Here is a 13,983-nt window from a genome sequence, read left to right on the forward strand (position 1 = left end):
TTGGCCCTATTTGTGTTGTTATTGTAGTTATTATGGTATTTAATGACCTTAACTCTTTCATATTCCTATTCATTCTTTTCCTTGTTGGCATCAATCTCCTGATAGTCTGCTTTTGTGTCCCAGGCATATGAGAAAGATAGCAAAATAAATGCTTTTCTGATTTTTATTTTCTTGTGAAGAGTGATAAATTAAGCTGTGTTTTTTCCAATGATAGTAGAATGTGAAATCTTGTAAAGCAGCGTTGGTTATTAAACGTATATCACAGAGTTGCTTATGATGCATTATGGCCTAATATATATTACAGATGTGACCAAATGGTAATTAGCAGAGCTGTGTCTGTAATTAAACACTATTATGTTTCTCTTCTGATCTCTTTTTAGATTTCTATTACAAAATAAAAGGAAACTGATAGTGCCACACCCATAGGTGGATTTCTTCACTTTTCCTACCCCCAAATATGTCTTTTAATTAGCTAAATAATGAGATAAAGTTATTTTCATACAAAAATCCTGAACTCTACTTACTCTGATCTGTAAACATAGTCTTGGTGTACAAATGTTAAACACCTCAAATGTTTTAGGTTTTTTAGAGATCTGTTCAGCTAATGTCTCTTCAGATATTCTATAACAAAGTTTACATCCCCAATGATATTTTATTAATATAACTAGTGTGTTTGATTACATTCTACGTTCTGGACATACTGTTTGAAAGTAATAGTGGGCTTTCCAACTTGTATTGTAGATGTTATTTTCTGGATTTCTCAGTGCAGAATTGGGGGCTTGACTTTACTTAGAACATAACAGCATATCTTCCTCCTGAGCTCCCAGGAACCCTGAATAACCTAGCTGGAGTAGCTGAGAGGAAGGGAGGAAGTAAAAAAAATATGGACTGGGGCTGGGGTTGTGGCTCAGTGCTCATCTAGCACATGTGAGGACATGGGCTCAATCCTCAGCACCACATAAAAATAAAATAAAGGTATTGTGTCCACCTACAACTAAAAGATATATTTAAAAAAAAAATCTGGACTGACTTCAAGGTTTTTGGTGCCCTGTCAACAGAAAATATAAGAAAACAGCAGCAGCAGTAAGGACAACAAATTGTTTGTGAAACAGAATCAGAAAACAAGCTCAGCAATGGACATAAATTTATTTATTCATTTACTTATTTATTTAGGTATTATTTTTCATGGTGCCAGGGATTGAACCCAGGGCCTCACACATGCTAGGCAAGTGCTTTACCTCAGAGTTATACCCCCAGCTCCTCTTTTTTATTTTTTCATTTGTGGTGACTTTCTAAGCTAGTAAGTCAGAGCCTATTGTAAAGAATGAAAGCAATATCCATACCTCAACTTCTAAACTAGTTTTCAAGGCTAGGAAGGTATATGTTTGGGGGAGAGGGAGGTGAATCATAGGTAGAATGGTGGTCATGCAGTAAATTATCCCAAAACCAGAGTTCCGATGCAGAGCTGACCAGAAGTTTGGATTGTGAATGCATCTGTGGTTCCCTGAATGTTTCTATTCAAAGTCTACATTTAATATGACTACAAAATTTTGTTTTTGTTTTTGTTTTGTTTTCATTTACTACTAGGGATTGAACCCAGGGACATTCTCCCACTAAGCTACATCCCCAGACCTTTTAGTTTTCATTTTGAGACTGGAGTCTTTCTAAATTGTTAAGACTGGCCTTGAATTTGTAATCCTGTTGCCTCAGCCTCCCAAGTAGCTCCACTCCCAGCTCAAAAGTCTTTTACAAAAGGGAAAGAATCCCAAGAATCTTACTCCTTGACTCATTTCTATGTCTGCTAATTGGTACCATATTTAATCTTCAGTGCCTTTGGGCATGCAAGATTTCAGTTAGGATTTAGGCATTATTAGGCTCAGATTTGGTACTTTGTCAAATTTGTTAGGATTTAAATAAAGAGTTAAGGGATCATCGCCTGCTCCATTACAACTTTTATGTTATCTCTAGATGTGTTTTATTCTTCTTAGAACCTACTAATTATGTTTTTGTGAGAGATTATAGTTTTGGAGGTAGATTGCTGGTGTTTAACGTTTTTGTCTAGGTGTACATAATCAGACTGCTTTGGATTGCTGTGGATTGGCTTCAGGATTGTTAGCAGTACCTCCTGTTTCTTAGAGAAAAAGAGATTCGGGGCAAGCAGTTGATGATACTGGGGATTGAGTGCTTTACCACTGAGCTACATCCCCAACCCTTTTTATGTTGGGACAGGGTCTCACTAAATTGCTTAGGGCCTCACTCAGTTGCCCAGGCTGCCTCAAACTTGCAATTGTCCAACCTCGCTTCCCAAATTACTGGAATTATAGGTGTGTGCCACTATGCCCAGGTTTATAGATAGATGTTAGAGTCCTACTCCAGAATGCCATTCTCACTAACCAACCCTCTATAACTTTTAAGTAAATTTCTTTCTAGCTAAAATTGTACTAAAGCTCCTGGGATCATTAGGAATCACAGCATTCCTAAATCTGGATATTTCTTTTCTCTCTTTATCCCCACCTGTATTCATGGATTTTATACCTAACTAATATAATGACTTGAATGTCGATTGGGTGAATGCTAGATTGGTAGGAAGCATAGTAGTAGCAGAACGTGCCTGGAAAACTGGGTCTTTCACATCAGTCTTATTTGCTCTTCTACTTAAATTTGGCCCTGATTCTTTTTCAATGGAGGTTAAATGAAATGGGAAAAATACGACATACAACTTTAAAAAAAAAAAAAAAAAAAACACTTTTAGCCAAGCACAGTTCATGGGAAAGGTCTTTCATAAGAAATAGAGGATTTGGAGGTATAATTTAGTGGTAGAGCATGTGCCTAGCATGTCTGAGGCCCTGGGTTTAATCTGAGTACTATAAAAATAAAGAAAAGGAAAGAGAAAGAGAGAGAGAAAAAAGTAGGAGAGGGGAGAGGAGGAGGAAAGAAAGAAATAGAGCTTCTCCCAGCACAGGGTATGTTTTGTGTATTTGTTGGTTGGTCAGTTGGTTGGTGTTCTCATCTAAACAGCCAGGTCTATAATGGTATTATGAGCTAGTACCTGAAAGGAAGGACCACAGTCTAGTATTTAGAGCCTCTGCACTCTGGCAGCAAAAGATGTGGGACTGATTTAAATACTGAAAGGTACTTATTCTAAATAATCTCACTACAACTCAGTTACTACTTTGTCTTCCCCAACAGATGGAGTCCCCTGTCTCCACACCAGCAGTGCTGCCTCTGCACCTTTTGGTGCCAGTGGTCAATAATGACATCTCATCTCCCTGTGAGCAGATTATGGTTCGGACACGATCAGTTGGTGTCAACACATGTGATGTGGCTCTAGCCACAGAGCCTGAGTGCTTAGGCCCTTGTGAACCTGGAACCAGTGTCAACCTCGAAGGCATCGTGTGGCAGGAAACAGAAGATGGTAAGTGCTGTGTATGGTTTTCTCACCTCTTCTCAACCTACTTTCACCAACGAGCCAATCGGGGCTTACTGGTGTAAATACTGCCAGGTATTTATAAGGAGTCTTATGTGTCCACAGTTCTGCTGGCAAAACCCATGGGATAGCAGCAAACCAAACAGGATAGCAGAATCTCATTTATAGAGATTGCCAATGCCGATGTTTGTTTATTTTTGCAATCCTGGGAATCAAAAGTAAGTAAGCACTCTACTGCCAGGCTATATCCTGATCCCCTAGTGCCAGTTTGTTAAATTAATTATCTCCCTTTATAACTATTCAACAGTGTTGGCCCTTGTACTTCAGCAATCATGTAATAGGTGCTGGCTGGCCATGTAATTCAAACTATATCCATACTCTCCAAACCCCTTCTATTATTTTATGTGGAAGATTTAGGATATATAGATGAAATATGGACTTGAAGAAAAAAAGTAATAAAATGGCAGCTGAGAGAGTCAAGAGAATGGAAACCACTCAAATTGAATTAATCTTGGCTTATTGAATATGCAGCTTTTGCATTTCCTTTTTTTGGTACTGGGGATTGAACCCAGGGATACTCTACCACTGAGCTACATCCCCAGATCTTTTTACTTTTTATTTTGAAACAGGGTCTTGCTAAGTTGCTGATGGCCTTGAGTGTGATTTTCCCACATCAGCCTCCCAAGTGGCTGGGATTATAGGTGTGTACCACCATATCCTGCTCAGCTCTTGTCTTTTTTAACATTTAGTGTAGCCACTTCCTTCCTCCCTTTGGTTGCCTCACTACCCAGCCACCTGTGCCAGTTCACGCATCTGTCAACTTAATAAAAAATTTTATGGGCCAAGTCAATAGGAAAGTGTTTACATGGTCTTGTTTTCAGGCTTCCACTAAGCCTTTGGCTTGCTATAAGTTCCTATTGTCCAAGGCTACCATCCAAACTTCTTGTACATTTCATTTGCCCTGAGAACAGATCGTCTGTTTTGGAAATTCATAAACCTTAAAAAATGAAATAGGAATGCAAGGGTATTCAGACCCCTTGATAACATCTGGAGTGATCCCGCTCATTGTCCCTCCCCGCCCCACACCACCCCTCTCTCTCTCTCTCTTTTTTTTTTTTTTTTTTTTTTTTGCAGTGCTGGGAATTGAACCCAGGGACTTGTGCATGCTAGGCAAGCACTCTACCACTGAGTCACATCCCCAACCCTTTTTAGTGACAATAAGCAAACTAAATTGCTTAGGGCCTTACTAAGTTGCTGAGGCTGGTTTTGAACTTGGGATCCTCCTGCCTCAGCCTTCTGGGCCACTGAAATTACAAGCATGTGCCACCATGTCCAGTGCTTCAGCACATTCTTTTAATAAAGAATCCAAGTCCTTGTCAAAGTATATAAAGTATATGTGCTAGAAAGGCTGGGCCTCAGAGTTCCGTCATGTCTCTGCATTAGTAACAAGACTTTTTTTTTTTTTTTTTTAAGGTGGTGGTAGTATCAGAGAGATTTAATTCAGGGCACTCTACCTCTGAGCTACATGCCTAGCCTAGCCCTTTTTATTTTGAGATAGGGCCTTGCTAAATTGCCAAGACTAGCCTCAAACTTGTGATACCTTCTGCCTCAGCCTCCCAAGTTGCTGAAATTACAAACATGTGCCACCTTGCCTGGCCCCCTCTTAGATAGTCTTAATGCTCTCTGTACTTTATTTCACAGCATTTATCACAGTTTGCATATTTGTTTATAATTGTATAACTCTTCCCACTCCCTACCCCACCCCCACCCACAGAATCAAACCCAGGGCCTGGCACATGCTAGCCAAGCATTCAACCACTGAGCTATAGCCCCAGCTCTAATTTTTCTATTAATTTCTGTCTCTTCCCCTATGTTAGAAATTCTAAGAATAGGGATTTTTTTTGTGTGCTCACTACTGTGTCCCTAAAACTTAACACCTATCCAGGTGTGGTGGTGCTCATGCCTGTAATCTCAGCTACTTGGGAGGCTAAGCAGGAGTATTGCAAGTTAAAAGCCACCCTCGGCATTTTAGCAAGGCCCTAAGCAACTCAGTGAGACCCCCATCTCAAAATAAAATATAAAAAAGGGCTGGGGATGTGGCTCATGGTAAAGTGCCCCTGGGTTCAATCCCTGGTACAAAAAAAAAAAAAAAACCTTAACATCTGCCACCTATAGTAAGCTATCAGAAATATGGGGGCACATGCCTGTAATTCTAGTAACTCTAGAGGATGAGGCAGGAGGATTACAAGTTTTGAGCCTGCCTCAGCAACTTAGCAAGGTCCTCGACTTAGGACACCCTGTCTCAGAAACAAAAATAAAAGGGGTGGAGGATGAATGCCCCTGGGTTCAATTCCTGATTCAAAAAAAAAAAAAGATTTCTGCTTGAATAAATGCTTGCATCCATGTCCATTGTCATCTATGTTAATATATCCAACAGAGACTATAATATTGCTTGAACTTAGGAATCATGTCAAACTACTTTCTAAAATTCTCTGAAACTCAAATACTGCTTTTAGCAGGTTTGAGATCATCCTTATTTGTCTAATTCTGTAAGATTTGCTGTTCTACTTTTAATACTAGATTTTCTCCCACTTAACATATTGCTGGGGCTGGGGGTCAGTGGCAGAAGGCTTGCCTAGCACATGTGAGGCACTGGGTTCAATCCTTAGCACCACATACAAAAAAAGAAGCAAAGTCATGCTTGTCCATCTACAACTACAAAAAAAGTTTTTAAAAACAAAAAAATACTGTGATTCAAAGCTTACCTTCACTTTTTGTTTCTTTTCATTCCAAGAGAAGGAGAACTTGGAGAACTTGCTCTGCAGTGATATGCCCTTTTTTTTTTTTTTTTTTTTTTTTTCTCTCTTTTTCTTTTTGGACACCTCAAAGGCTTTTCACCTGAATTGCTGATAAAGGTTGATTGGGCTTGGGGTTGGTTCACATTCCTTTTCGTCTTAAAGTAACAGATTTCCTACAAAAATCATTCTCTAAAGATCTATAAGATCTAGGCCAGGGGTTGATGGCCTGTAATCACAGCTACTCTGGAGACTGAGGCAGGACAAAGATTGCAAGTTCAGAGCCAGCCTGGGCTACTTAGTGAGACCCTGTTTCAAAATAAAAAGGACTGAGGATGCAACTTAGTGATAGAGTAATTGCCTGGCATTTACTAGTACCAGTACCAGTACTGGGAAGAAAAAAAAAAAAAAATAGAAATCTATAAGATCTAGAGTACTGAGTAATTCCTCAAGTTAATCATAAGAACTATGACACTTAAAAAAAAAAATTCTAGACTTCTAGACTTTGTGTCTGAACCTGACTTTTTGTACTTCTTTCTCTGCCCAGCAAACTTATTTTCAAAGGGAACAACTTTTCCAGCTTAGAGAAAAGCTATGAATGGTTGGCCTCGTTGGGGAATGGAGGATGCTGAGAAGTTTCTGTAGAAGTGAGCCACCTTGCTGAGAACAAGTGTAGGGGTCATGGTGGCAGTAATTCCTGTGTTGTTTTGTTTTGTTTTGTTTGGGGGGTTGCTTTCTTTAGTTGTGCCTCCCTGCACTACCAGTATTGCTTTGTCTTTCCCTCACTCTCCCTATCTCTCACTTTAAACTTTGCCTTGTAGGCATTTCGAAATTCCTGCAGATTAGATCTCTTTTTAGGCTATTCATAATTCAGTCAACTCTGCAAGTATCTGTCCATGACCAGGTTCAATCTTGAAACTGTTAAGAACACCTAAGGGACTATGCATAGTGCTGCATACCTGTAATCCCAGAGACTGGGGAGGCCAGCCTCAGCAAATTAGTGAGACCCTCTCTCAAAATAAAAATAAAAAGACTGGAGATGTAGCTCAGTGGTAAGGCGTCCCTGGATTCAATGCCCAGTACTCACTACATACCATACTACCCCCCTCCAGAAAAACACACCTAAGATTTTCCTTAGATTTTTCCTTAGACTTTTTGTTTTGTTTTGATACTTTGTTTTTGTTCAGACTTATTCTTACCACTTACATTCCAGCTTCACTTTGGCCTACCTCACTTCAAATCAAAAGGTCAAGTACCAAGGCTAGTCCAGGTTTACAAGGCTTATTCTTAACCCTTGGCCCTGAAGACAATACATAAGAAGTCTTAAATAGGACATATGCTTTTGCTAAGGCAAAATTGCTTGCTGGCATCTGTGGTATTTTAAAGAAAGGCAAAACTGACTTTAGATAAGATTTCCAGGAGGTTCTGTGGGTTGTTTTGTGATAGCAATTCTAAATCAAAAATGGTAGTTTACTTTGGCATATATATTTTATGGAAGAATTTGTAATATAGTAGAAGGAGCAGTGGAGTGAAAATCAAGCAATTTCTGTACCTCTGCCACTATCATTGTGACCTTGGCTTTTATTTTAAAAGTTCGCTAACAGTTGACCACATGTATTATATCTAATACATTGAAAACCCCATCAGCCCAGGCATGTTGGTGCACACTTATAATCGCAGCTACTCGGGAGACTGAGCCAGCATGATTCCGAGTTTCAAGTCTCAACAATTTAGGGAGACCCTAAGCAAGTTAGTGAAGGGTCTCGAAGTAAAATAAATAGATTAATTAAAAGGCTGGGAATGTGGCTCAGTGGTTAAATGCCTCTGATTTTAATCCCCAATACCAAAAAAAGGAAAAACTCATGAGACTACTTAAAATTTTTTTCCTTTTCAACCATCAGATATACCATAAAGAACTCAAGAAAATAATTTGTTATCTTTACCCTGATTTTAACATTTCTGGTGCTCTTCCTTCATTCCTGAGATTCTAAGAGTCCTATTATTTCCCCTCTGTCTGAAGAACCTCCGTTGGTAATTCTTTTAGAACTGGTCTACTGTTATGAATTCTGAGAATGCTGTTATTTATGTTATTTTATTTATTTATTTTTGGTACTAGGGATTGAACCCAGAAGTACTTTACCACTGAGCTGAGTCTCAGCCCTTTTTACTTTTTAGTGAAACAGGATGTCAGTTGCTCAAGTCCTTGCTGAATTGCTGGGGTTGCCTGAACTTTTGATCCTCCTGCCTCAGGCTCCCAAGTTTCTGGGATCATAGGTGTACACCATTGTGCCTGGCTCTTGTGTCCTTTTAGCCACCATGGTTTCTGATAAGAAATACACACTCATTTGAATTGTTTCCCATGTCATTTTTTACTGGTTGCTATCAAAGTATGTATGATTGCTTTTGATGTTTTTGTTTTTCCAGTTCAGGGGATTGAACCCGGCACACTTTACCACTGAGCTACATCCGTAGTATTTTTTTTTTAAGTTGTCAATGAACCTTTATTTTATTTATTTATATGTAGTGCTGAGAATCAAACCCAGTGCCTCCCACATGCTAGGTAAGCACTCTACCACTGAGCCACAACTCCAGCCCAACCCTAGCACTTTTTAAATTTTATTTTTAATTTTGAGACAGGGTCTCAAACCCTGACTCTAACCCAGGCTCACCTTGAACTTTCAACTCGCCTATCTCTGCCTCCAGAGTGGCTGGGGATTATAGGTGTGCATGCACCACTGTGCCAGACTTCAAAGTGTTTTGTTTTGCATTTTCAGCAGTTTGGTTATGGTGTATTACCTATCCGGCATGGATTTCTTTGGATTTATTCTTTTTGGGGTTCATTTAACTTCTGTGTTTATGTCCTTTAGATTTCAAGTGTGCTTAGTCATTACTTCTTCATACTTTTTGTTTTTATACCGCCTTTCTCCTCTTCTAAGATTACACAGTCATAAATGTCATTAAGCCAGTTCTTAATTTCTTTCTAACTTTGGATTCCTTTGGCTTCTCCTTTATTAGACTACAGAATGGCTGAGGCCAGGGATTAGATTATATACTTCATTTTATTTTCTCAAGGACTAGTATAGTCCTTATGTAAAAAAAAAATTAGTAAATATTTTATTTGTAATATTTCTTTTGCCTTATACCCATGTTTTCAAAGCACAGTGGTGAAAATGGCATTTTTTAAACCTGTCTCTGGTTTATTTCCTATGTAAATGAGGGATTTTATATTGCACTTTCTTTTTCTTTCTTTTTTCTTTTGGTATTGGGGATTCAACCCAGGGGCGCTTTACCAATGAGCTAGATTACCAGCCCTTTTATTAATTAATTAATTTATTTACTTTGAGACAGGTTCTAACTAACTTGCTTAGGCCTTGAACGTGCAATCCTCCTGCTTCAGCCTCTAGGACTTGCTGGAATCATAGCCATTCACCACCATACCTGGCGTTTTTTTTTTTTTTAACCAATGGCTCCCACCATAATAATTTGAAATTTTAAAAAAGAGACAGAACCTTCAGATACTTTCAGAGATGTTATACCCTGAGAAACTTGAGCCCAGAAACCACAATGGCATTCATAGGAATGAGGGATGCCCCCTCCCATCAGCTACCCTACCAGCTGCAACTCAAAGCATTTCTAATTTTAGATCACTTACATGTTAGGTTCCTTTGAAAACCCTTATTTTAAAAAAAGGTGGAGGCTCTGGCCAGGTATAGTGGCACACATCTGTAATCCCAGCCCTAGCATCTCGGGCAGCTGAGGCAGAAGGATCACAAATTCAAGGCCAGTCTCAGCAACTTAGTGAGACCCTGTCTCAAAGTTTAAAAATCAAAAGAACTGGGGATGTTGATCAGTGGTAAAATGCCCCTGGGTTCAATCCCCAGGACTGGGGGGAAAAAGTTTGATAGTCACTTATCTAGATTAATCCTCTTTCCCCATGTAGAAATTACTTTTATAATATCTCTGGTCTCCTTTCACCAGAACATCAGTAAGAAAGAAATTATAGTGACTTAAAATCATGTTTCTGAAACTGAAGTAAGTGCAATTCCCTTGTATGTCAGTGGTTATCAAAATCTATACAATAATCTTGGTCTATCTTCCAAAACTGAATTCTCAGTCAGTTTAATGATTTGGTGGAAAGAAGGAAGTTTTCAGTTTTTCCACAGATATTTTGTCATTCAGATGTATAAACAATTTCTATTCCAATGAAGTCTGGAAATAATTTGAGAAGAACTATTTGAAGGAATAATAGGGCTGTAAAGGCATTGTAGTACAGTAAAAATATTTCTGAACTCGAGTTCTAGAATATGTTTTACCTTTAACTGTGATTATTTATTTATTTATTTATTTATTTACTTACTTACTTACTTATTTATTTTGTACTGGGGATTGAACCCAAGGGCACTTTACCACTGAGCCACATCCACAGCCCTTTTTTCTTTTTTAAATTTTGAGACATGTTTTCGCTAAGTTGCTGAGGCTAGCCTCAAACTTGTGATCATCCTGCCTCAGCCTCCTGAGTTGCTAGCATTACCAAGTATGGGCTTCCTTCTTTCCACCAAATCTTTCCACGTGGCTTAAAATTTAAACTGCTATATGTAATTAGTGGCTTATAGTATTGGGCTATGTGGTCTTTTGTGTGCATTCTCAGATGGAAAGAACATTGGTTGTGTGAGAGGGTGAAGAGGGTGGCTAAGTAGCTGACATCTAAACAGACCCAGGATGACTTCTGTGTACTCTGACCTCTGTTACCCAGGAAAACATTTGGCCCTGTTTTAAACTGTGGATGAGCCCTGCTTTGTGGTGGTTGTTTTCTTATTATCAGAGTAATAGGCAGTTTGCTTAACAGGAAGTTAGTTTGTCCTTGATAGCTGTGCTGAGAAACTGCCCCAATGATTCTTCATCCTCATCTAATTGAAGATCCTCACTGTGGGTCTTTATCCTTCTCTCTAAGGAGGGTTTTAGGGAAGGGTCTCTCCGTTAATCTTATTTCATGAAAATGGTAACCTGGGTAGTTCCCCGTGGTTTATTCTGTTTGATTCTGATGTAGAAAAATATGTGTGTGAACTGTGAAATATCTGATTTTAGATATTTTTACTGAAAAAATGAGGTGGAACTCAGCTACAGACTTTTCTTCCTCATAGGCTATACTTAATGCCCTTTCACCTTCAGTCTTGCCTCAACACTCATCTGGAGAGAGATGATGCACTGTGACCAAGCTTTCTCCACTTCTTAGCCAGATGCATACTAGCTTAGCTCTTGCAGAAAGAGCTTTACCAATAGCATAGTCATAAAGACCTAGCAGCCATTGTCTGGCACCACAAATCTTCATAGCAACAGATCACCACATGGCAACAGCAGCCACACAAAGGAAACATTAGGGAAATCAATACTTTCTCCCACCCCTCCCCCATCAAAAAACAGGAGCCAACACATTCTTCCCACCTAGCAGGTTACTCCCAGGGGGTGCTTTAGGGCATAATGTGTTTATATACCCTTGTGGATTATGTTATCTGCCCACTGTCATATATTCAAATCCTGAAGCCCTAAGGAAAAATTTCAGTCACAGGTTTTTTTAAGTTTCATTTTTCAAACTGCAAAATGGGCTGATCTCCAAGGAAGAGAGATGTCCTCTTTTTGTGCTTTCTTACCCATTTCTTCTCATCTCATCCCTCCCAGGGACAGCAAAGCAGTCAGGCAGTACAGATGAGGGGGCTGTGGTCTTGCCAGACAGGAAAGGTTGCTTCAAAGTGAGATTTTTGATATTTCAGTAACAAAATCCTTGCAGGCCTATTTTGTTACTAATGCCATCCTTTAACAAATAATTTTGTTCCTGATACTTATGCATGAACTCAGGTACAATAGGTACAGTTATGGTTTAACCTGGGATTAATTGCTAGGCTCTAGCTCCCATTTCAGAGCCTGAATGTTTTCCTGCCCTGTCAAATGGTCATTTTACTCATTGAGGTCTTTGTTTCCTCATTTTACAAATGAGGAGGTTGGACTTAGGAGCTCCGTTGTCCTGTCCTTATAGAACCCTCTGCCTCCCCCCTCGCATATACTGTTGCATTAGCTCTGATATTTACACTTCTGTAATCACTGTGTAGGAGAGAAAAGGGAATTGTCTTTGTTAGTCATTGGTTGTGATGAGATTTGGAAAATGTAGAACCCTCTGGTCACAGTGTGTATACAGCTAAAAACAGGTCCTGGCCCTGCCTTGGTTGATAAAGCTGCTGCAACAATGATGGACAGAAGCTATTAACAAACTTGGCAACTAGCCTTTTCTCCCACGTCTGTAGTTTTAGACCAGTTCAGGCATAGGTTTGCTCCAAGGCTGCTGCTACTGAGGCTCCCACTGCCTATTAACAATACCAGTGAGAACTAACACTCTCATACTTTCTTTCTGCCTCTCTCCCTCTCTCCCTCACTGAAACATGGGGCTGTTTTCCACCTCTTCTGATAGCTTATTATCCCATCTCCCTCAGGCTTTACAGAACAAAGAAATCACAGGGCATCAACTTTATAATTTAAGCAGCAGGAGATAATTTCTCCAAGTATGGTGGGTAGGTAGCTGATCCTCCTGGCATGAGGTAGCATTGTTAAATAGCCTTGTATTTTGTCTGCTGGGTTTAGGCTTTGTCAGGCCCATTCAGCTTCTCTGTTTTTTGAGTAAATTATAATGGCAAACCAGACCCATGTACTTTCAGAAGAGTAGGGGTTAGAAAAACATGGGAAGTATGTCATTTATAGGTTCTATTACTTGCTAATTGCTATAGGAATTTTTTAAAATTCACTTTACTTATGTTTAATCCTGCAAGGTCCTTTATTTTCCTTAGTTGCTGCCTTCACAGCCTTCTCCATAGCAACAAACTATATGACAAAAAGGCTATGCCAGGAATTGAGTACACACCCTCCCACAAGTTGTACTCTTATTTTCTCTTTAGGGTATTTTAAAAGAACAAAAAGACTATCAAATAATTTCCTACCTTCATTTAACTCTCCACCTTTTAAAAATTTCCCATATTGTGTGCATTTACAAATAAATATGTAACAACGAATTCCATCATTGTGTACAACTATAATGCACCAGTAGAAAATAAGGGAAAAAATTTCCCAGAATTCAATAAACTTGAAATACTGTGCATTTTCCCACTTATCAAGGTTCCCTCTGCTTTTTAGCTTTTAGCGCTCTCCTTAAAATTATATTTAAAATCTCCTAGAATCAAGTATCAATGTGGAGAAAATATGGATGAAGAAAGTAGAACCCTCTGCCTCCCCCCATGTGCTGCTGCATGAGATACTAAACTGGTCTGCTGATCTGGAGGTTGGGCAGGCTACCTAAAATATGTAAGTAGCCTGCATCTCGAGCTACTTTGTCATTCTCCCTTTCACTGATGTATAGGATTCACAAACCCAAAAGTGTCCTGTTTTGTTTATGATAATAGGTCTTTTCTTTTTCCTACTTTTTTGTTATTGTTATTGTTCTTTTTTGTTTCCCTGCTAGGGACTGAACCCAGGGGCACTCTACCATTGTCGCCTGTCCTTTTTATTTTGAGACAGGGTCTCATTAAGTTGCCCAGGCTGGCTTTGAACTTTTGATCATCTTGCCTCAGCCTCCCAAGTAGCTGGGATTACAGGAATGCACCACCGAGCACAGCTTGTTAATAGGTCTTATTGAATAATAATAAATATATGCATGAGTCATAAGTGTACAAGTCATTGAATTTTCAGAGTGAACACACCACGTTACCAGCACCTAGATAA

The 13,983-nt window shown here is 39.2% G+C and overlaps 1 protein-coding gene across 11 annotated transcripts in view; it reads left to right on the top strand.

The window, feature by feature from the left end:
- The window catches only part of ZNF609 (zinc finger protein 609), a 225,949-nt gene that overhangs the window by 169,593 nt on the left and 42,373 nt on the right, over positions 1-13,983 (top strand). For all 11 annotated transcript variants that reach the window (XM_079125624.1, XM_079125632.1, XM_079125633.1 and 8 more), the window contains one exon: positions 3,190-3,415. In XM_079125624.1, coding sequence (XP_078981750.1) covers positions 3,190-3,415 — 226 coding nt within the window. The remainder of the gene's footprint in view (positions 1-3,189; positions 3,416-13,983) is intronic.

The sequence above is a fragment of the Sciurus vulgaris genome (assembly GCF_902686455.1).
Source record: "Sciurus vulgaris genome assembly, chromosome: 2".
Taxonomy (NCBI): domain Eukaryota; kingdom Metazoa; phylum Chordata; class Mammalia; order Rodentia; family Sciuridae; genus Sciurus; species Sciurus vulgaris.